The sequence below is a fragment of the Oryzias latipes genome, chromosome 20, assembly GCF_053564925.1.
Source record: "Oryzias latipes strain Hd-rR chromosome 20, Olatipes_Hd-rR_3.1".
Classification (NCBI taxonomy): domain Eukaryota; kingdom Metazoa; phylum Chordata; class Actinopteri; order Beloniformes; family Adrianichthyidae; genus Oryzias; species Oryzias latipes.
The window spans coordinates 14935923-14960001 of record NC_136256.1 but is presented as its reverse complement, the minus strand read 5'-3'; the positions used below and the strand labels follow the sequence as shown (position 1 = coordinate 14960001).

Below are 24079 nucleotides of genomic sequence, written 5' to 3'. Positions count from 1 at the left end.
GAACAACTTGAGTGTGTTTTTGAACTGACCTGGTCGAGCGTGGTCTGTGACACAGAGTAGTCCTCTATGTTGAGTTTGTCCTTGTTGACGAGGACCATTTGAAAGATTCTGGCCAGAGAGGAGGAGGAGATCTTGTACTGCAAAGTGTTGTAGTGTTTTTCTGTTTGGATACAACCAGGGAAGGTGCTCTCCATAAAAGCTTCAGCGCGACTCAAGTCTGGGTTGCAGCCAGGGTTTGCTGTCCTGATCTTCATGGTCACAATGTAACCGTCGCCATATCTGGATTAGGATTAAATCTTTAGTGGCGGCCCTTTTATCAAGAATATGACATAAAGTGTGAAAACGAACTTGTATTTGAGGTGTTGAATCGTTCCCAGACACTTGAAGGAACCATTGACCATGATGGCTAAGCGGGTGCATAAAGCCTCACACTCTTCCATACTGTCAATGCAAAAATCATCGAAGTTGAAAGCATCGAAGTTGTACAAACATGCTTGTATCCTTAAAAATGTTTACCTGTGTGAGGTGAGCACCACAGCTCGTCCGTCCTGGATAACGCTCATGATGGAGTTCCAGAGAAAGCGTCTGGAGAGAGGGTCCATTCCTGTGGTAGGTTCATCCTACAAATACAAAAACAGCAAACATGCTTTTGGTTTGTACAACTTGAAAACAGGTGAAAACTCCCCAAAAAAAAAAAATTAGTTTTTACCAGCAGGACCAGAGCAGGACAACCTATCATGGCGATAGCGGTTGAAAGTTTTCTTCTGTTGCCTCCACTGTAAGTTCCTGCAGTTCTGCTGGCATACTCTGAGAGACCAAGCTTCTGGATGGCCCAGTCTGCAACCTGAAGGTAGGAGGAGCAACTGCATTCAGTAATATGTTTCAAACTAACTATTCGAAATTTAAAGCCAACACAGAAATGTTGCAGTTCCCCAAATGACCACTGGGGGTTGGTTTCAGAAAAGAGATGATTGATGACAATCAGTAGAAATGATTGTCATCAATTTTTTTATTTCAATTTTATTTGATCCTAAACTTGTTTAATATTATGTGCAAGTTGCTGTGATTAACAGGTAGGTGGACAAAATAAAATGTTTGTTTTTTTACTTTTTTTTGCTTTTTTTTTAACCAAACTTTGTAACATTATTAATATAATAATAAACACGAAAACAGTTAACCATTATTCTAAATCCTCTAAATCCTGATGGACATTGACAACATAGGGAAAGCAGGTCCATGGTTGTATTTTTTAAGATCATTTGCAATCTCGTTGCCATACAAAAAAATTAAGGGGACCGCATTTCTGAAAAGTTGGGTTTTATAATATTTGAATCTACATTTGTAGTTAATAGAACATTTGTTGATTAAAGCCACTTTGCTGAAGGTTAAATGCCCTGGAGTGGATGAAAAAAAACAAATGTACATGAGGTGTACATGAGTTAAGGATCCGATGGAGACAGGTGGGATGTGTTAGTTGGTGGTTTTGGAGGTGACACATAGATCTCGGCTGACGGTGCTGTAGCAAGATTTGAAAAGCCCTGGATTGCCATGCTATATTTGAGGCTTCCTGCTTCATACCCTTGCATCTTCTAAGAGGCCGAATCCTGACTGCTGATACTGATGTCAGCAGTGGATAGAGGAAAGAGATAAGGAAAACACATAATGGTACCAGCCATTGAGCCCTAATAATATCCACATCTGCCTTAGGGGGATAAAAAAGAAGGTACAGCTCCGGAAATCCGTGTTCCTGCTTTTGAATCCAAGATGGTCTAAACTTGCAGGCTGGGATAATCCACTGTTCTTCTATTTCAAGATGTCCTTTCCTCCCCTACACAGTGTAGTGTTTAAAGCTAATTTTCAAAAACATACTATTCACATCTAGGCTGGTTTAATAAGATTCAAAACGTGCTTTATTCAGCAAACAATCAGCTGACAGGCATCAAACTGTCTAGTATTTCCTTATGTCTTTTGGTTTTTGTTACTATTGCTAAACAGGTATTTACCCAGCATTTCTCACCCTAAGTGCAGGTATGACTATTTTTAAATCTGGTTTTATTCTAGTTAAGGTAATCAAACTAGAATGTGTTGTGTTTTAATCGGAGTACAAGTTTAACGCTATATAATTGTTCATATTACATTTGATACATGCATTTCTGAGACTCTTAATCTCATTAGCATGATCCAAACTTTCCTTAAAAAACGCATTGTGTTTAACTTGGTTCATTTTTTCTGCCCTGTAGTTCATCTTCACTCCGCTAGGGGTAGTAGAGAGCTTTTCCTGCTCATTTTAAAACGGCTGCCTCCCTGAAATCTAAAAAATACTTTTGGCAGGAAAAAGTTTTTTTAGCTAATTTTCAAGACTTTCTGGTGTGAATAACTTGAATATTGTTAATAATTTTTAAATGACTAGTTGCTTTTTTGAAAGAATGAAAGTGTTATTGATAATTGCTTGATGATCAATTCTTTATAACACAGTTACAGCTTGTTAAAAATGTCTGGATCAAACTTGAGCCAGTGGGGAAATTAGGTGCTTTTTTCCTGAACACTCATGTTAATATTTCTTGTCTGTTCACATTGTTGTGAGAAAAGAAAAATTACTAAATCCCCCAACGTATCTTATTGATACTATAAATCTCATTAAAAAATGAAAAAGCAAGCAATTTTTTTTACCTTTCAATAAAAAGCTTAAAAATTGTCAAATACAATTGACTTCTCTTTTCATTCCTTGATGTAGAAGGCTTTACATAGATAATACTGGAAAAATGGTGTGGACATCAATCTAGTGGACAGCTTGGATCTTTATATCTTATTCATTACATCCCAGACTCTAACTTAAAAGGTTGGGGTGATGACAGAAACCTTCTCACCCTGCTGATCTGGGACTCTGGAACTCCACGGAGCCGGGCATAAAGATGCAAATGTTCTCTGCCTGTTAGCAGCTCATCTATGGCATCAAACTGCGGGCAGTAACCCATGTTCTGATGGACATCCAGGATGTTGGTCAAAATGCTGCAATGGAAACAAAAAGCATCAAGAAGGAGATTTGTAAGGCTATGTTCACACCTATGTGTTCTGAGTTCTTCACACTGAACTGTCGCTACCCAATGCTAGTGCATGTACCTACAGCTTGAAGAGTTCGGATGCAAAATGTCAAAACGGCGGAAATCTCGTCATACATGAAAGACTTGGTGTCATAGAATTATGGCCAGTCACAAACCACGACTTTAATAATAATGATAATAATAGTAATAATACATTTTATCTGTATGGCGACTTTCTTGACACTCAAAGTCGCCTCACAGTACATAAGATAAATACAAGCATAAAAACCCAACAATTACACAATGTGTTACACATTTGTAACAGCAGTTTAAATGTCATGTGCTGAATGCACGATGAAAAAGGTACGTTTTAAGATGTTTGAAGGAACTGAGAAAGTGAGTCCATATTTCGTAGATCAGCTCCAGAGTTGCGAATGCTCTGCCCCGCAACTCTGGAACTGCTAGCATGGAAATGAGACGTGATCGTGGAGCATCCAGTCAAAGGGAGGAAGAGATCTGAGGGAACGAGTGGGAGTAGCAACAGTCAGGCGCTCTGAAAGAGACGGAGTGGCGAAGTTGTGGAAAGCTTTGAAGGTTAAAATAAGGATTGTTTAAGTGATCCAGTGAGGTTACTGGTAACTAATGAAGCTGCTGTAAGACAGGTGTAATATGGTGAATGGAAGGGGTTTGGGTTATTATTTGAGCAGCTGAGATTTGACCCAGTTGAAACTTATGGAGTTCCAGAAAGAAGGGAGTTACGGAAGTTGATAAGGGAGGTGATGAGACTGTGGACTAGGACAGCTGTGCAGTGAGGAGTGAGAGAGGGATGGAGACGACAAATGTTGCGAAGATGGCAGTAAGCGGAGCGGGTGATGTTATTGATGTGGGCAGTGAAGGAGGCAGTGAAGGAGAGAGTGCTGTCAAGGTTGACACCCAGACTCTTAGCCTGAGTGGAGGGAAATATGGAGGTGTTGTCGAAGGAAAGAGAGAAATTACAGAGTATAGTAAGGGTGGACTTAGTGCCAACAACGAGAAGTTCAGTTTTATTGCAATTTAATTTAAGAAAGTTTGTGGTGAAGCAGGATTTGACGTCAAGAAGACAATTGGAGAGGGAAAAATATAGAAAAGTGGAGCCAGGTTTGGAGAAAATGTAAAGCTGGGTGTCATCCGCATAGCAGTGAAAATGGTGTTATGTTTCCGAAAAATGTAACCGAGGGAGAGAAGGTAAATGATGAAGAGCAGGGGCCCCAGGACAGAGCCCTGGAATGGAGCCCAAAAATGAACGTAGCTACACCTCAGTGGGAGAGTTTTGAATGCCAAAAGACGCACATGGGTGCGTTTACATAGACTTTTTATACAAAGTGGTCGCTAGAACGTGCGTTGATGTGAATATAGCATTGACATGCCACCCAACGTATGATTTAAATGGTGGCGATTTTTACATTAGACAATAGATCAAGTTTTCATTCGTCTTTCCTGCTTAACTAATGAAGAAAACACAAATTCTGACAAACATCCATCTGAAATTATTTGTAATGTATACCATATATTAACTGGATATCCGGAACTAAATTTAGTATTTACAATTTCAAGGTAAAACCTAATAGAAATTTGGACTACCCATGTGTTTTGAACTTAATATTTTGTCATAATTTAACTCCAACATATTCTAACTTTATGAAACAAACCTGTGACCAGCCACTGAAGCATCTCCTGAAGTCACGTCAATGTCACCTGTTAGCATCTTAAATGTTGTGGTCTTCCCTGCTCCGTTCACCCCCACCAGACCAAAACACTGAATTTGAAACAAACAAAAAGCAAAACAAATTTTAAAAAAAACAACACAAAACTACCAAACTTCCAGCTTGTGCAGGTCAGTATTTAAGGTCTGTAAGGCAAAATTGCACCAACTTCTCCAGGTAACACTCCAACACAGATGCGGTCCACTGCAGGAATGATTGTTCCTGTGTACGTCTGGGAAAATAAGGATAAATAAATGCAAACAAACTTGTTTTTTGAAAAAAAGTTATTACTCTTTCAATTCTCAGAATTCATTATTATGAAGGAAAGTTTCACCTTGGACAGGTCTTTTATGCGTAAAATGTCATTTGTGTTTCCGCTCTGCTGGATCCGCTTTCTCTCCTCAGCAACATCCACGTCTTCCTCCAAAATGTGGGGCTTTGGGCCATCTGGAATCCTGCCAGTGGGGGTGTGGGAGGGGTGGGGTGGGGATGGCTATTTAGCGGATCAGCCTTCACTCTAGAGGGTCTCATCAAATCATAGATTGTGTTATGAAGCTCTGCTGCACTTGCCAGTGATCCATGAAGAAGCGGTACTGGATGAGAATGTTAATGATGAAATACACAAATCCCTCGGCAGCCATGCAAAACAAGTTCCTTCCGATGAAGACCCAGCTAAAGGGATCAGGACTATAGTCCTCACCTGCAAAAAACAGGTTTGTCACAACTGCGCCGATAGGTGGATACGGGCTAGCTTTCATGTTTTTCCAACCTCCCAAACCCAGTGCAAGGAGCCTGTTAGTGCTCTTCTTTTGATAAGTGTGCACTCCTTGCCCACATCCTGGCTGTTAAAAATGAGCAAATTCGACGATCAGAGTGTAGTTTCTGTGGACATTCAATAGGTCACCTATGAGCACTTGGATATCAGCTTCACATGCGTGCAGCATTTCCGCACGGTCAGAAAGGTCCCAAGATGCATATGTTACTAGTGCCTGGAGCAGGGGTGTCAGAATCCAGGCCTCGAGGGCCGGTGTTCAACATGTTTTCCAACCAATCTGCCACTGGCCAAACACACCTGATCCAGGTAACCAACAGCAGGTTAGGCAGGATTTCTGGGAAAACCAGCTGGAGGCCGGCCCTCGAGGTCTGGATTTTGACACCCCTGGCCTAGAGCAAAGGTGGGCACAGAAGGCTGCATTTTCCAGCATACCCTTCTCTGCTGTGTCCTTATTGGTTGAACACACCTGATCCAGGTAATCAGTATTAGTAGGGCACAGATATCTGGAAATCATGCAGACATTAGGGTTTTGAGTTGCCCACGTCGTGGACTAGTCTGTGGCATAAGACAGCATGACTTGTATGTCAACTGACATTATCCCTACAAATACTCCATGATACACTCACCACAATAGTTCCATTTTTATGATGTCTCCTTAAGGTGACTATACGAGCTGTAAGACATACCTGCACTCCCCTTAGGATGCGGCCGCTCCTCTTTAGGACCCTCCACAGGCCTGGACAACCCAAAAACCCACAGCAACCATACGGGTTCATGTGACTAAGTCATTAGAAGTGCACACAGCTTGATCACCTACTGTAATCAAGGGTTTAACAGGCCTGCTGTTTTCCCAAGAAACTCAAAGAACAGTTGCAGTTCTGAGTCGGGGTTCATAACCCTCACTATGAAAAACACGGACTAGACAAGAATGGTTGTAGGACCTCTCAAAATTAATAGGAAAACATTCTCAGAACTGGAGAAATGCTTATCTAAGTTTATCTGGCATGGGAAGAAACCTAGATTGAAAATTAGGACTTTACAACTGCCATATGAGAGGGGGGGTCAGGCTCTTCCTAATTTTTTATTTTATTACTGGGCTTGTCATGCGCGAATAGTGTCGGGGTGGTTGCACGCTTTTTTACATCAGGGTGAGTAAGCTGTGGACAGTTGGTGTTGTGACCTGTTGTCACCTCTCAGTCTCTTATTCACAGATGTAGTTGGACTCCCAGTTGAGGTTAAGAACAATAATGTTATGCTCACTACAATTAAGGTGTGGCATGACATTGTGACTTTTTGTGGACGAAGGAAGTTTTCTAGTGCAATGCAACCTATAATTAAAAATAAAGCTTTCCCACCAGGTATAAGCTTTAGTATATATGACCAATGGTACACTAAGGGCTTAAGATTTGTAAGTAACCTTTTTGAAAAAGGTGTTTTTATGTCTTTTAGACAAATTCAAAGTAAATATAATATCCCACAGAAACACTTTTTTGGCTTTCTCCAAGTGAGACACTTTGTAAAATCATCTCTCACCTTTCCGGCTGATCAACCTATATTGAATTCCCTTGAAAACTTCCTTCTTAAATTTAATGACGATGCCACAACCAAAAGGAACTTTATTTCACTTTTTCACGAACAATTAATGCTGTTAAACCCCCTCTCAACTGGAGGAACTAGGATTCTTTGGAGCCGGGATCTGGGAGTGGAGCTCAGTAGTAAAACGTGGTCTAAAGCTTTTGTATCTGCCAAGACAGTATTCACATGCAACAGACTTAGAGAGAATCAATATAGAATTCTGCACAGACTTCAATACACTCCACAGCTTCTGCATAGATTTAATCCTCAATGTTCCCCTCTTTGTATAAAATGTAAAACTGGTTTAGGAACATACTATCACTGCATCTGGCAATGTCCTTTGATCATTAGATTCTGGAAAAATATTGTAACAGAAGTCAGTTGTATTTTTCACAAAACAATCCCTCTGAACCCAGCGTTATTTCTTCTTGGCGTGTCAGTGGAGAGACCACCTCTATCTGGTCAGGAGATGGTTTTATTACAGAAGCTTTTACACCTGGCGAGACGATGCATACTGCTGCAGTGGATTCAGGAACAACCTCCTTCTGTCACACAGTGGTATAGAGAGGCATTCAAAGTTCTTCCTATGGAACGCCTCAGTGCCCTCTTACAGGGCAACTCTGATGCTTTTTATAAATTATGTAGGCCTCTGCTTGATCATCTTCCTGGTGATCTAGTCAACATTCTTTATAAAGGCAGTCCAAATGTTGTCCTCTGATTGAACCTAATGATGACTAGGTTCCCCATGACATAATCCATGTAATGTACTAGTTGTATGTAACTAGCTGATGTGTTGCCTCCGTGCTGTGACTTTGTTGTGCTGGAAATGTTCTTGTTTTTATGTTTTTTTCTTCTTCTACTGTTTCTGTTTGTTTTTCTCAAAATAACAATAAAAAATGTTAATACTAAAGAATGGTTGTAGGATTTAATGCTGTCAGATGAAAACTTGAGGCAACAAGTCCAAAAGTGACTCGGTAACATTTTAAAGCCTCTAAAGTTAGCCGTGTATTGCAGACGTGCCTTCAAACTTGCAAATATTTCAGGATACACTCACTGCACGCGCAACAATTGTGCCTCAAGGTGGCCACACGAACCTCAAGGAAACTGCAACTGATGCAGCTGCTCAGGACAATGACCCTCCACGGGCCCAGACAACCCAAGAACCTGCAGCACCAACACGGGTCAACCCCCATGTGGCTCAAACCTCTGAACCTCCAATGGGTGCATTGCTACTAGTGTTTCACTGAAGAGTTGCAGCAGGTTTAGACCTGAACAATAAGTTCAGGCTACCGACTATCTGATGCATAGAAAGAGTCAACATTCAGGTGTGGAGATGGTGGATGGAAGCTAAACATGTGTGCATGCTGTGCTGTCAAAAACGGCTTAGTGCTTACCAAAGCGAGCGTAGACATCAGTCACAGCCTGGTTCATGGCCATGTCTATAAGCCCTCGCCCCAGGCAATAATGAGGAAAGATAAGAAGTGCTGTCTTAAGGAGCTGGTTGAATCCATATAAAGCCTAGAAAGACATCCCAAAGAAGAGATTAACAATGGAATGGAGGGCACAAAAATCAAGTCTGGAAAAGCAAGACAAGCAGGACTTACAGAGGTGTTCTCAAAAAGGTCCAGGATGAAGGTGATGGCACTGCTGTTGATGCCAATGAAGAGGTTGATGCATGACAGAGAGACGTAGGCTGTGCTCGGGACACTGAACACGTAGGACATGGGGTACATCATGGGTGTCACAGACCAGCTGGAACAACAACAGTCAGTCAGACAATGTTAGGGACTATGGTTCCAATCATCTGACTTTTGCTTTTAAAACTCAATTTACTGACATTTAAACATCAATTTTTCTATATTATATCAGATCAATAATGCCATCCATCTTGTAATCCTGTTGAATCCCTTTTGGGGTCACTGGGTTGCTGGAGCCTATCTCAACAACTGTTGGGCAAAGGTAAGACACATCCTGAACAGGTTTCCAGTCTGTTGCAGGGCTCACCGAACCACATGCATGACTAGGGGCAATTTAGAGACACCAATTGAACTTTGAAGCAGGTTTTGACCCAGTGGGAGGAAATCGGAGTTCCCAGGCAAAACCTGGACACACACGAAGAGAACAGGCTAACTACACACAGAAAGGACCCAGCTGGGATTGGACCATGGAATTCTTGCTACAATTCTAACCATTGCGCCATCATGGAGCCTAAGACTGTTCAGTAAATATAACCATTGTGCTATCCTAGATGACCCCACCCTTACATTGACGTGTTCTCCCTACCATGACAAAGGTGGATAAAGGTGGAAAGATTTCATGTTATCCATGGACACCAGTCAGGTTCACAAATCATTGCAGAAAAAAGGTTCAGCGCACTGTTTAGTGGGTCTAGATGACCCAAATCCCAATGTTAAACTGCCTAGGATAGCACAAGGGATAAATCAAATGATGATTTAGAATTTTTGGCATTTTTCTGTCTAATAAAGAGGTATATCAGTGGTTATAAACAAGCAGCACTATTTTGAGTTTAAAACTAAACCTTATGTTACACCATTAAAGCGAAACGTGGCGAAAGTAAATTCATTCCTACTAGACTGCAAGGTTTTCTTTCATTGTTTCTCACTTTTTAGCAACCTATAAAAAGGATTTTTCCAAATGTATAGTATTTTTTTTTGCCTCCCTGTTATTTACACACCACACTCGGCATGTTTGTTACAGCATTGGTTTAGAAAACATGTGTTGCTTAACAGTCTGTATAGAGAAGTGGGCTGTTTTTGCTTTTTCTCAACAACAAAAAAAAGTTTGTGGACATAGAATACCAAAATAAGACAGACGAAAAATGTTCTAATTATTACTTATTATAGTTTTATTCTAAAGTATTTATATTTTAAAAAAATGTTACAAGTGGATTTACAATCTCTAACTTTCCAGCTACATGACAGAAAGTAAAAATTAGCAATAAAATAAAATAAATATATACAAAGCTCAGTTTAGACACAGTACAAAGTCTAAAGTTGTACCTTTCAGCTTCAGAATAAACTACTTCAGCCTTTGTTGTTGCTATGGATGGTCCCTTAAATCAGTGGATTAGAGGCCGCTTCATCTCACAGAAATATTTAACAGTCAGCAGAAGACAGAGAATCTTTGTGTATCCAAAGAGCTCCCATAGGGGATTTGCAGCAAAGTGCAACGCCACATAATCAATAAAATATGAGCAGTGTGAGACAGCGGCTGGCTCTTTTTGGAAGTTCCAACGGTATCCTTAATTCCCCTTTGGGGATCAAGGTAGCACCTGTGAGCTTCCGATTACTTTATTAAACATGAGGTTTTTTTGAGCTGGACATGTTTTCTGCAAAGTTTCAAAACACTTCAATAACTTTTTGTTTTAGCAGAGACAAATAAAAAAACTGGAGCCAGTTTCTGCCGACAGCTGAAACAGCTACAGCTCAGCCAACAAATATTACTTCATTCTCTAAAGTTCCAAACTATTTCTTTCAGTCCCAACGACAATGGTCATTGTAGGGCTTAAAATTTGCACAAAAATGAGCATTTTAGTATTTTCAATTCCTACTACCATTTTGATGACACAAAAGAATTAATTTGTGGCCACAAAACCCTCATTTGTGCCAACAGAATGTTAAATTGTGCCTTCCTACTACCAAAAAAATACTAATTTGTGCAAAGAAAATGCTTATTCGTGCACAAAAAGTACCAAATTGTGAGCACCGAATCCCAATTTGTAATCATAAAATACAAATTTGGCCCCACAAAATGTTAATTTGGGACAGAAAATACTATTTTGTGCCCAAAGGAAATGGTATTTTATGCCTACAAAGTACCAATTTGTAACCACAAATCACTATGTGGCCCCAAAACTCTAATATGTACCCATAAAAGGCTAATTTGTGCAAACAAAAAATTAGTTCATATGCACAAAATGTTCATTTGTGGCCCCCAAGTTTGAAATTGTGGCAGCAAAATGCTAGTTTGTGCACAACAAACACTAATTCGTGGTAAGAAATTGTTAATTTGGGTAAACAATTTTTTTGTCATGTCCAGTGCTCCGTAAATGATGCTTGTTAAGCGTAATTAAAATTTAAGTGGAGCTATATAAACCTTAAGAATTTCAGGAAAAATCCTTTAAAAAGTAGTTTAGTTTTAAGATTTTTAGCTGTTGTATTTAGGAAAATCTTCCACACGAATCCTCCTTTCAACAGAAATTCCAGTTGTGGGTAATAATGCATAAAACATGAAGGTTTCCCGTACATTTCAAACTAAAATGACAACTGACCCGTAAAGCATGAGCAAAGCGATCAGTGCTTGCACGTTGGTTGCAGATGTGTAACACTTCTTGTCAAAAAAGAGGAATATTTGCACCACCATTGCTGCACTGATGGAGTAGTTCACCTGCAGAGGGGCAGAGAAAACAGCCATTGATATAATTACATGGCCTAGATTGCACCAACAGCTCACATGCAAGTGTGTCCTGAAAAAGTAAAGGGGTCACTGTACCATGTCCCACAGAAAGTTGGCCATCCAGTACACCAGTGGACTGACGCCACTGACAAACTGCAGGTGTTTGGCTTGAGTGACCCGCTCTTGGATGAGATAAAGGACAAAGCTGGCTGGGACGAAGGACATGGCGAAAATGACACACATGGCCACCACTGCGTCCACGGACGTGCTCAGTCTGGTGAGAGGGCAGAGAAACATAGACTTCGTTAGGTCAGGTCGGTTCTTCTACGGGGGCCTAAAGGCGGTTTAAAAGGCAGAGGGACCGGGCGAATCCCTCACACAGTGATCTCAGACAGCTGCTCTTTGGTGAGGTTCAGAGGATGGTTGATGACGGTGATTCCAAATTCATCCAGGTTGGCTCTTTCGGGCAGGTGTGCGCGAAGGATGGCGTTATTGGCGACATTCATGAAAGACACCATGGCGTGCCAGCCCTTGTTGTTGTACCACACCTGGTAAAAGCAATGAACAGAGATGTTATGCCTTAGTCAAGACTGCTCTTTATGAGTGGATATGGGCAATCTGCAAGCATTTTTAGATCGTAGACTACTTTGTCAGCCCGTAGAGTGCAAATATTTGTGAACCTTTTTTTAACAGGCATGCTGCAGGGAACAAGTGGTAACGGACACTTAACACATATAAGTAAGGGAGAATTAGGTGAGATGCAAGAGTGTTGTACTATTTTTTTCAACTTCACCAAACCTTGCAGACTTAGTGCATTTCAAGTGATAAGTGCAAGCTCCTTGCCTGGTTGTTAAGGTACGTACACAAATTTAATTTGACGCGCATTTAAAAACTTTCACACTGGACAAGCAGAAAGCAGCTTCTTCTTCTTCTTTTTCTATTGAGACTGTTTACTGCACTTGGAAGAGGCCTGTGTAAATCTCATGAAGTAAAGGAGACACGCTGTAGTTCTGTTCATTAGCAAGCGTCCTTGCAATGGCAGATATGGATTACCATCATGTCTAAACTATGGAATCGTCTTCCCCTGTCAGTGAGATCTGCCAGATCCTTAAATGATTTTAAATCTCTGCTAAAAACGCATCTTTTTACATTGGCTTTTAACAACAGAGAGAATGATAATTAGACAGCTTTTTAGTGTTTTCTTTTATTGATGATTTTATTATCATTTTACTGTGCTTCTTTGAACTTTACCTATGGTTTTAGTGTAATTATACGTGTGCAGCACTTTGGATGTCTGGCAGATGTGAAAGTGCTATATAAATAAAGATTTGATTGATTGATGTCAGGAGAGTGGCTTAGCTTCATCTTTATTTGAAAAACAAACAGTATGTCTGGCTTTGAGAGAGTGTTTTTAAATTTCAGTTTTCTAAATTGACACGTTTTGTGTGTGCCCGAAAACTGGCATAAACCTGCGTAGCTACATGTAATCCAGTACAGGTGCATGTGACTAAAGCCTCATATTGACCGGTATACACATTATGGGACCAGTTTGTGAGTTTCATGTACCAAGAACAATGTGTTTCATCCAACCGTTCATGAACTGACCTTGACATTGTTTGGAGTCTCCAGATACCTGAGGAATGTTCCTATGTCTCTGAGAGTTTGTTTGGAGTATTTGCCCTTGGAATGAAAACATAAATGTCCATTATATGACATTTAAAAAGAGACTCAGAGGAGATTTATACACTGTTGTCCATCATATACAGAAAGTTTTAATTTAAAGCCATACTCCTGTCACATTGAGAAGTTGCCCGAGCTGAGATGCCAAATCCTGGATTGCATTAGGTTGAAGAGATAAAACAGGAAGCTGTCCTCCCACTGATATGCCACCATACCTAAACATCACAGAGCAAAACACCTGTTTGACTTCTCTCCTATTTTGCAGTACAGTAAAATGACCACTAGAGGGAGAAGCACACCACTACATAGACTCCTGTAAAAGATACTTAGAATAGAATAGAATAGAATAGAATAGAATAGAATAGAATAGAATAGAATAGAATAGAATAGAATAGAATAATAAACTTTATTTATCCCACAATGGGGAAATTTTCTTGTCATCCACTCTACGTGGATGTAACATCCATACTTTCAAATCAAATCAATCTCTTTATTTATTTTGCACTTTTTAAATGTAATATTACACAAAATATTAGATTTAAAATATAAACAACAAATAGAGAAACAAGGGCAATCATGTAGAAAAAGAACCCCCCATCTCTCCCCCTCTGCAGACACACACGCAACCAACAACCCAATCACTGATGGAGAAAAACATTTAAAAACAGGCTGAGCACGCTCTGCTTTAAATGAACAGAATATGACTTACCTTTGTTCATTCACCCAATATTTGCTTTTCAGGCTGGAAAACAAATCACAAGTGTGGCAAGTTTACAACAAAAGAAAAAAAACCTCATGATTGAAATATGTTGGCCTTAAATCTCTTTTTGTGTGTCTACTTGTGTTTGATGGCCTCAAAAGTTTATCAGAACCATTACCTGGTTCTGATAAGTTTAGGGTAAGTCTTAACCAGGTAGTCAGAGATGTTTCTACCAGTTAGGTCCATCAGAACGTCGCCTGTTGACTGGATCCTCTAATGAATAAAAAAAAAAGCATGCAGTGTACATGTTGAATGAGAAGATCAGAGGTTTATGGTACATACTAGTTCACATCCTGCCATCAGGAAGCGAGCCTACCTGAGGAGGAGGGAGGCCTCCAGCTCCTTCTGGACACACAGGGAGCATGGTGAGTTTCTTGGCTGTGCTGCACTGACATTCTGGAGAAGGTCTGAGGGAATCCCAGCGCGGGCTCTCCAGCATTTCTATAAGGGCAGGGTTAACCAATGGCATCTCCCATTCTGTTGTGATGTTGTTGCATGGGAAATCTCTGGCAACAAAGACGTTATTTTATATTTAAGGAAATACTCCATGGAACAAATTACGAACAAATCAAAGCGATGATGACGTACTCCAACGGTTCATCCACCATGCAGCGAGTCCCAAAGCCTGGCTTATCCAGCAGCACATTGCCAAAGTATCTCATCGCGGCATCCGTGGGGCGCTCATTGCTGCAATGGATAAACAAAAATACAAATTTGTGTTCAGACGTTTCTCAAGTCACAAACAGAATTTGGCTCATCTACTGTGAGCATAGTGTCCTAATTACTTTTAAAATTCAGGACACTATATCGTTTTTTTAGTGGTTAGGGAGCAGATTCAGACAGCTCTTCAAGATGGCGAGCACACCATATAGTGCACTGAGTAGCGAGTAGTGAAGGAATTTGTACACAACTGAATGTGCACTTCAGACCAGTGAGGCAAACTGATGACGTCATCATTAAAGGACACCTAAAAGTCCTGGGAAAACTGCTTTAAAACTGGTTTAAATTAATGACAGAAAAGGTGCGAACCTGAAAAAGGTGTACTGGCGCCCATACATCCACGGACTAAGCGTCAGACTTGGGTATTCTCCAAATGGTGGCACAATCAGATTAAACATCAGTGAGAAGAACACAAAGCTGGCAGGAAGCACAATCTACCAAAGATCAAAGACCAAAGCAAGAAAGATTTTAGAAAAAGTACAAAAAAACATTAACACAAATTTTAAACAAATATGAAAATAAATGATACGGCACATTAGGATTACAATTATCGTTAAAAATGTGACCTGTGCTACGAAGTCTTTGTAGGAGCGAGTGGCATGGTGCAGTCTCTTGATGAGCAGAGCTAAGAACTGCTTGACGGTCAGGCAGACGCCTCTGACCCGGTATGACCCCCGGCCTGCACTGCCCTCCTTGATCTGGCTTGGGTCCTGGCCATTGGACTCTGCGAGAAGAAGCCCGGTTAAGTAGGCAGGGAGTAACATGTGCCACTGCTGTGCCAAACGTTAATCAAGAAAAGCTAACTAGCTGCCCAAGCAAAGCCGATTTTAACCCAAGGGTGGAACCGGTAAACTTTCGGGACGTCATGAAACAATTAGCAGTTCGTGAACTAGCTGGGAAGGCCAAGCTTTTGCTCTTTGTACTGTGCTGTTGTCAGGAAAAGCTGTCGCTGAAGTTGCTTTGATGCAGAGCTACTTTAATATTGCAATAAATATCATAATGTATTTCAGGGGCGATTGCATTTTTCCACTTATCAAACTTAGTAAACCCTTAGCAAAAAGTAGTCCCCTTAAAGATTCTTTTATAAAGTATACTTCAGTATAAGTATACAAGTGTACTATAGACCAAGTATGTTTAGTGTAAGAAGTAAACTAACTAATATTTTAAGTTTACAATATAAAGATAGTATATAAAAGTAAACTTCAAATATACTGCCTAAATATACCTGTAGAACTTTTTTCCTAGAGAAACACAAAAAAATCATGTCTAAAGAAAATATACTAAATTTTATTTGTATAGCGCTTTAAATGGCACACAAAGACGCTTAATACCAAAGACAAAGTTCTGTTCAGGTCACGCACTGGATGTGAAAAAAAATTGCAATAAGAAATCCTTATCAATCGTTAGAAACTGTGATTATAACATATTTTCCTATTCTTTCAGTAAAATAATTTTTCTTTTCCTTTTTAGATTTTCTACTAAATTTCCCAAATACACGATTTTTGGTGCTTTTTTTAAGCTCAATTTCCCATTGACAAAAAAAAAAATACACTCACTGACCACTTTATTAGGCACACCTGTCCGGCTGCTCGTTAACATAAATTTCTAATCAGCCAATCACATGACAGCAACTCAATGAATTCAGTCATGTAGACATGGTAAAGATAATCTGCTGCAGTTCAAATTGAATATCAGAATGGGGGAAAATGGTGATATAGGTGACTTTTAATGTGCCATGGTTGTTGCTACCAGACGGCCTCCTCTAAGTATTTCAGTATCTGCTGTTCTACTGGGATTTTCCCCCACTACCATCTCTAGGGTTTACAGAGAATGGTCAGAAAAAGAAAATATCCAGTGAACTGCAGTTCTGTGGACGGTAATGCCTTGTTGATGCCAGAGGTCAGAGGACAATGGTCAGACTGGTTCCAGCTGATAGAAAGACAACATGAACTGAAGTAACCACTGCTCAACCTTAGGCAGGAGGGCTACAGCAGCAGAGGACCACACCAGGGGCCACTCCTGTCAGCTAAGAACAGGAAACCGATGCTAAAATTCACACAAGTTTACCAAACCTGGACAATAGAAGATTGGAAAAACGTTGCCTGGTCTGATAAGGCTGAATTTCTGCTGCAACGTTCAGATGGTAGGGTCAGAATTTGGCATCAACAACATGAAAGCATGAATCCATCCTGCCTTGTATCAACAGTTCAGGGTGGTGGTAGTGGTGGTGTACTGGTGTGGGGATCTCAACCCAATAGAGAACCTTTGGGATGTGTTGCAATGGGAGATTGGCATCATGGATGTGCAGCTGACAAATCAACTGTGTGATGCTTTCATGTCAATATGGACCAAACTCTCTGAGGAATGTTTCCACAACCTTGTTGAATCTATGCCAACAAGGATTAAGGCAGTTCTGAAGGCAAAAGGGGTCCAACCCGGTAGCAGTTTGAACCTCATAAAGTGGCCGGTGAGTGAAGTTATATAGATGTATAAAATGTTTGCTTGTTCCACAACAACAGCAGGTACACCTGGAGCTGCAAGCTGAAAGCCAACTTCACCTTTTTGTCCTTCCACATCAACAGCCACTCTGTTGAATCCACACACACTAGCTTGAGACATCTGTCGCAATGATATTTTATCTGAGGCAGTTAGACAAACAACTGAGTTAATAGTGGATTTAAAGGACAAACACACAGTACACGTAAGTATGGGTGAAACATGAGATGCAAATACAAATTCACTAAAAATGGGGAGAATAGAAAGCTTACTATGACATCTCTCAGTACTCTAAAGTACTTGCTTACCTGGAATGCACTTCCTGTTGGTTCCATCTGCAGTGACCTTTAGAAAGATCTACAAGAAAACAGAGCTTTTAACTGGCATCACTACTGTTTTGACTTGGTCGACTTGATTTTTGTTGTTGTCTGTTGTTCCCTCACCTCCTCCAGAGATGTGTCTGACACACCAAAGCTACTGAGACCGATGTCCACCAGCGTCTCCTCCAGCTCCCGGAAGAGGCTGGCGTACGCTCTGGGCTGGAAGTTTTGGTTCGGGAGCAGAAACGTTAGCTCTTGACCTATGGTCTCTATGAGTCGAGCCTGCGGTACATGGTGATGAACTAAGGCCATGATGCTTTCAATGTTACCTGTAGATAAGAAAGCAGTTTTTGAGTTTGAAGATACAGCTCTTGCCTTCTTCCATAGGTAACATCTGTGCTTCTGTTATGTTTAGCCGCCTACTATTTCACACTTGTTGGGTGTGAATCTAAGGATTTTTTGCTGCATTTAACCCTACTAAAATACTAACGGGTATTTATGGTAGTATAGGATAGTGAAAAGAGATTATCTGAATTAGTACCTTGACAACAAACAGACTACAGCAGGGGTGTCCAGCATTGATTTTATGAAAGGAGTCTGCGGGCTGCACTTTGGACATGCACTGACTACATCGTAGTTGAGTGATTTGTAAAAATAAAAATGTGTTGTTTTTTGGGCAGAAGTGATAAAAAACCTACCGTCCATCTGTCTGTCAGAGGTTTTGGTCTCTTCATGGTTGGCTTTAAACTTGGAACACTTTGAACATTTGCAGGAACAATCCTGTGTGCAATCACAGCTGGGCTGCAGCATAAAGAGACACCAAACGGTTCATTGAAAAGAAAAGAAAAATCTTTTTGTTCCACTTCATCTTTTAAGCATTTAGCTAAACAAAATGTTGAGCTAAATGCTCAGCATTTTGTCCAAAAACCACATTTTTTAATTTTATTTCAAATCAACACATCACATTTATTATAAGTTGGAGAACTAACATAAAACCACTGGTACCCTAAAATAGCCATTTCACTCAAAGCTTCGGCTTTCTGTGTCATGCAAAGACAAATGCACAAAAACACACTGGTGGCTTCCTCCCCACCTTTGGCGGATCGTTTTTCATCCGACGCACAAGAGTGAGGTAGAAGCCTGCGCCAAAACAGTTCTTGAGGAAGATGGGGGATCCGCAGCAGTAGAGGCGACCCTGAGAGAGGATGGCCACCCGGTCACTGAGAAGGTCGGCCTCATCCATGTGGTGGGTGGACATGATCACCGTACGGCCTGTATGTTGACAGTAAAAAGTGTTTGAAAAATAGTTGGGATGAAGGAAAATACACTTTTATATTAAATTAGAAGACATTACATGTGAACATTGACGTTGGACAAAAGATATTTGTGCATCCTTCAGGCTGACAGAGTTACCTGTGCGATATTTGAGCAGCAGGTCCCAAATGGAGCGTCTGGAGTACGGATCCACCCCAGATGTGGGCTCATCCAGGACCACCACCTTGGCCCCACCCACAAAGGCCAGCGCAACTGACAACTTCCTCTGCATCCCCCCTAGATCAGAGCCACGAGATGTCACTGATGCACACACCAATCACTGTGGTTGAATGATTTGCCTAAACGTTTTCAGATAGTTGATTCCACGCAAACCTGACAGATTCTGGATCAATTCGTCTCGTTTGTGAGGAAGACCCAAATCCTGAAGCATGTTTTCCACCTCCTCCTCAGCCTCTGCTATTGGACAGCCTTTCAGCAATGAAAAGAAGAGGATATGCTCCGCCACCGTCATGCTGAGAAGCAAGAGATGCAGAGAAAGTTGATCATCCACTTACAGCACAGCAGCCTGTTACCACACTACTGGTCATTTTTCACATGAATCACTCATGGATGGAGGATTTAGGAGTTACATACTGCTGAAAGAGGATGTTATGTTGAGGGCACATTCCCAGAGACAGACGAATGCTGTCCATGTCTGTGCGGATGTCTTTGCCATAAATGGTGGCTGTCCCACATGTGGGAGGGAACAAGCCCGTCAAGATTGACCTGATAGAAAAGCGGGAAAAAAGCATTATATATAGAATTTCAGCCTTAACCCATAAGAACCCATAGTGACATCAGTGTAATGGAAAAATATCTGAAATGTGTTCTGTGGGCCACATGGTCGTTGATATTTTCAAAATAACTGTGTTTTAAAGAATAAGTGAGTCTGGATTCTTATGGGTCAAGCAGAATTAGCCATGTTTTGGGTACAGTTTGAATGACCCACATGGTGGTGGTCTTTCCAGCTCCATTGTGGCCCAAAAGAGAAGTAATGTGGCCCTCGTAGAAGCTGATGGTAAGGCCATCGATGGCTGGCCGCACGCAGCTGCTGAACACTTTGACCAGGTTCTCGATGCAAACTCCCTTCACCAGATTATCTGGCTCTGCTTCAAAGAACGACTGATCTGCTGACAAAAAAACAAGAACAGTCCGTTGTGTTGCACATGTGATCATACTTTTGTGAATATGGCAGAAAAAATATTTTTAAGAACAGATGAGGTTTATGAAACCAGTGAACTGGAAAGTCATCCGATTCTAAAAAAAATAACAACCTAAAACAAAAGTTTCTATCACTTATTGATCAAATATCAAACAGATTAGACAGGTGCAAACACAGGCAAGGACACTGAGTTCCCACAGTCTAAACTCAGTCCCATTGACTGTATGTGACAACTTGACTGCGTGACCCCTCCCCCGTCATGTTCCAAACAGGAAGTACCCCCCTGGTTCCAAGAAGCCAAAATCCCATAGACTTCTATAAAGAAATAAACAGCTATTACTCAGTCATTCTATTTGTCAAAATAACCATATCTTGTTCTGACACCTTTTCTAAAATCTTCTTTAAAATCCTCTTTTTCCTATTTTTTTCTGTAGTCAAGTCATTCAAGCTATAAAATGACCAAACAGATGCTTTATTAAAAGTAGGTGATCTTGCGTTGATTGTTTGAAACGTTTATTTGACAAATTCTTCTGGTGCTGTTTTTTTGTTTTTCGCCTTCATGATCCATTTTCAAACGGTTGGCACTTTCGTTCCATTTAAAGGGATGCCATCCGTACGTCACTCCCAAATCTGAGTCCCTGATTTGTCAAAGTTTTACCTGGACGTGAATTTTGTACGTAGAGCACAAAAAATTAGTTTTGAACGCCAAAGCCCTAAATGCGCAAATGCACTCGCCGAAGATAGTGTTAAAGTTGTCTCAGACCAGTTACTAGTTACTGACAATTTCTGGTTCTAACACAGCAGTGTCCGTATCACAAACTCAGTCCTGCTCTCATTTACAGTCAGAGCTCAGACCTAAGATTGAATGTTTGTCTGTGTTGAATAGTTCCAGGGATACCCTCTTTCTCTTGGTTCTCCTCGCGTTGATGCTGGTGTTCACATGAGGGAACATCTTCCTTAGACTTGGCTTGATCGCCGTTTTCCTTCTCTCCTCTCATTGGCAGCTTTCCTTGCTCCTTGACCACAAGGTTATCAAAGCTTTTTCTATTTATTTTGACGTTGTCTTTTGGGGAAAACAGCTTCCATTAGTATCTTTGTATGGCAAATAAAAGTGACTTTCTCTAGTTTTGGAAAACACAAAAATAATAATAATGAGTACCTGTAACTGGAGCCACACTGTTGAGCCAGTAGCAGGGTAGCAAAGGAAAGTAAAAGGGGCGGCCAATTCCATACTGTCCTGTGATGGAAATGAAGTTCAACACAGTATTGTCATTTTTGTTATGTGCTCTTTGCTTATTTTCTGTGTGGTGTACTGACCAGGGAAAACGTTATCCAGGTACCAGGCCAGCACGGAGTACAGAACCGTGTCCAGAACCATCATACAGATGGAGGTGAGGAAGGAGAATTCGTCTCCCTCCAGAGGACTTGTCTGGATGTTATCCCACTGCAAACCCATCCCTTGCTCCTCATAGCGGGACAAATATTCTGTGCCAAAGCCAAATGCTACCTGTGACAGCAGACTCTGCATGAAAAGGTAAAAACACATTTGTTTCACAGACTTTTAAAACACTTGAATGCAAGGTGGCTTACAGATTGGTTTACATTTGAGGGAACACTAGGGGGGGATTTGAACCCCTAAACTACTTAGTGGCAAGCAGAAAAAAGATGCAAGCTTCATGACAGTTTTATCCAACTAAACATTGAAAAAATAAGGTATGAACAGGACAATCAAATGAGCTTTTAGAATAAAATTGGGCCCTCTAATTAGATCATATCCACACAAAATGGCTTTTTCTAACATGTTTTTCAGTCTATAGCAGAAATGTGGCCACCTTGTTACAGGTCAAACAATGAATTTATAAAGTTAAGATTAAACTGTCTAGGTTAAAGTCTTAATCACAACGTGGCCTGGAGATAATATCAAAGTTGTCGTCAACCCCTCGGTGAGTCCGTACATCGATAATCTTCACGCACATTTTTCTATGGACATTCTGAGGGTGACAGGTTGTAGTGAGTAAGGGTAAAGTAGGTGAGACGCAGGCACATCGTACGAATTTTTCATTTTTCAAGCCTGTACAAGGAGCTCATTAGTGCTGTTCACATGATAGGTGCACGCTCCTTTTGCGCAGCTTGACTCTCAAGCTACGTCTACACCACCCTTGGTAATGTGTCTTCAAGAGACCACTTCAAATAAAAAGTCTATGTAAACATGTGTATATGCACATTGCAGGGTTCCATGTTCAAAACTGTCACGTTCCTATGTAGCGACACAGATTTTTAAGCCTATTTTCTGGCTTTACATGCAAAACACGTGACCACTGAAAGCGTGTTGCAACAGATTCACAACATTTGCACCGCGTAAAAATTTCAGTAGCAAAAGAAAAAGAAGAGGAAGCCCCATCCTGCTTGTCCAGTGTGAACACTATGGGCTAAACGCACAAGCATGTGACTAAGGCATTAGACAGGTAATAGGTACTGAGTAAAAGGTAGTTTTGCATGAAATGTGTCCTTTCCTCATTCTGGAATGTAAATGTCTTTAGTTGCAGACACCCACCAGCAGGATCTTCATGTCTTTGGTGATCCGATCTTGCCATGCGATGCAGAAGACATGCGGGAGGTAAAGTGTGAAGTAAATGATGCCGCAACAGGCAGCTGCAAGTTTGGCCTGATTGAAGAAGACACTCAGCAGGAAGCACTGCATGATGGTTGCAGTGGTGAAGGTGAGCAGGAAGAGGAAAAGAATAAAGGGGTTGCTGTAGTTCAAAACTCTCCCTCCCTGGAAAGGAAACACATAACAGAGGAACTTTACGATTCCTATTTAGTTGCTGGGCAAAACTCTGGCAGATTTCACACAGTTGATGTTTTTATGTACAAATGCTTGTACAAAACGTTTCCACTTGAGGTCACCACTGCCCACTCTGTGGTATTGCAGTGTTTTCAGTGCTTTCAGTAGTTAATCAGTAAGGAGCCCAAGAAACTCCTGCTGGATCCTGCTGTTGACATTCTCACGACGTAATAGTTTCAGCTGTTTTTTTTTTTGTAATGATTCACAGGTCAACTCAATGACCTCACAATTCAACATTTCAAAGAAACAAATGGATTCGCTGTTGAAACAGAAAAGTAAGTCACCATAATGATGGCTGTCAGAAGAGCAGTGCTGGTCCCCATCATGATAAAGCTGTCAATGAACCACGTGGACCAAATGACACCATTGGTGACCCCCATGGTCTTCAGTGTCTCCTTCAAGCGGAGCTCCTTCTCCAGGACGATACTCTTCACTACCATGGACACAGAGTAGACCCAAGCCAGAACCATGAAGACGGGGAAACATCGATTTAGTGTCAGCGTGAAGCTGGACAGAAAGAGAAAAGCAGGAATGAGATAAGGAGGCACTTTGGCATTTGGAGACAGATATACGGTTAGCAAAGGAAGAACAGAAATGAAAGAGGTGTAGTCAAAGTGTCCATAAAATCTATGGTTTGACTCACAGATCATCCACATAGCAAGGGTACGGCATCTGCTGTAGGTAAACCCCAAGAGGCCACTCCTTTCCTGTATGAGTCCTGATTATCCCATGCTCTATGATGTCTTGAAAATATGCAAAGCCCCCCCAGACATAACGGAGGTCCTCCATGGGATCAGCTCTGGGACCTGGGTCCCAATACCTGAGAAAATAATACATTTAGCCTTCGAGGTGTGTCGACATGATGCTGAGTAGCTCACTTCCGATGTATAGTGGATTCCTACCTGTCTTTGACTTTATTGGTACGCTCCACAATATCAATATCCATCCGGATCTTGAACTTAATGTGAGGCGGGACGCTGGTGGTCCAGGGGTGCATGTTCACAAAGATGAGACCTGCCCAGAATTTGCCATCCTCCAGCAGGTTCAAAGCCCGATACGTGACGGCATCTTCATCAGGCAGGGCCACGAATTTGTCAAGGACAACACACTGGGGGTAAAAAGAGGAATTTCATCAAATTTCAATCATGTTTTTGTGTGACTGGAAAGCAAATTTCACACACCTAACTTCGCTTCAACTCAGAAGAGTTTAATACTTAATCGAACCAGTCCAAA

General features: G+C 41.1%; 1 protein-coding gene across 4 annotated transcripts in view; it reads right to left on the bottom strand.

Annotated features, from left to right (window-relative positions):
* The window catches only part of abca4a (ATP-binding cassette, sub-family A (ABC1), member 4a), a 45060-nt gene that overhangs the window by 2271 nt on the left and 18710 nt on the right, over positions 1–24079 (bottom strand). The window contains exons 13-50 of one of the 4 annotated variants that reach the window (XM_023950290.2): positions 23749–23954; positions 23490–23666; positions 23131–23353; positions 22556–22777; positions 21319–21523; positions 21161–21238; positions 20900–21064; positions 19789–19969; positions 19434–19565; positions 19173–19312; positions 18939–19076; positions 18619–18797; positions 18224–18326; positions 17649–17854; positions 17514–17562; positions 17268–17348; positions 15276–15433; positions 15019–15143; positions 14578–14676; positions 14306–14495; positions 14108–14202; positions 13939–13971; positions 13339–13444; positions 13155–13229; positions 11928–12097; positions 11646–11823; positions 11425–11540; positions 8738–8885; positions 8528–8651; positions 5354–5483; positions 5118–5238; positions 4953–5015; positions 4730–4836; positions 2868–3009; positions 710–844; positions 517–620; positions 349–441; positions 30–279 (exon numbers count right to left, since the gene is read on the bottom strand). In XM_023950290.2, coding sequence (XP_023806058.1) covers positions 30–279; positions 349–441; positions 517–620; positions 710–844; positions 2868–3009; positions 4730–4836; positions 4953–5015; positions 5118–5238; positions 5354–5483; positions 8528–8651; positions 8738–8885; positions 11425–11540; positions 11646–11823; positions 11928–12097; positions 13155–13229; positions 13339–13444; positions 13939–13971; positions 14108–14202; positions 14306–14495; positions 14578–14676; positions 15019–15143; positions 15276–15433; positions 17268–17348; positions 17514–17562; positions 17649–17854; positions 18224–18326; positions 18619–18797; positions 18939–19076; positions 19173–19312; positions 19434–19565; positions 19789–19969; positions 20900–21064; positions 21161–21238; positions 21319–21523; positions 22556–22777; positions 23131–23353; positions 23490–23666; positions 23749–23954 — 5247 coding nt within the window. The remainder of the gene's footprint in view (positions 1–29; positions 280–348; positions 442–516; positions 621–709; positions 845–2867; positions 3010–4729; positions 4837–4952; positions 5016–5117; positions 5239–5353; positions 5484–8527; positions 8652–8737; positions 8886–11424; positions 11541–11645; positions 11824–11927; positions 12098–13154; positions 13230–13338; positions 13445–13938; positions 13972–14107; positions 14203–14305; positions 14496–14577; positions 14677–15018; positions 15144–15275; positions 15434–17267; positions 17349–17513; positions 17563–17648; positions 17855–18223; positions 18327–18618; positions 18798–18938; positions 19077–19172; positions 19313–19433; positions 19566–19788; positions 19970–20899; positions 21065–21160; positions 21239–21318; positions 21524–22555; positions 22778–23130; positions 23354–23489; positions 23667–23748; positions 23955–24079) is intronic. The other 3 variants (XM_023950291.2, XM_023950292.2, XM_078938411.1) reach the window with 3 other exon arrangements.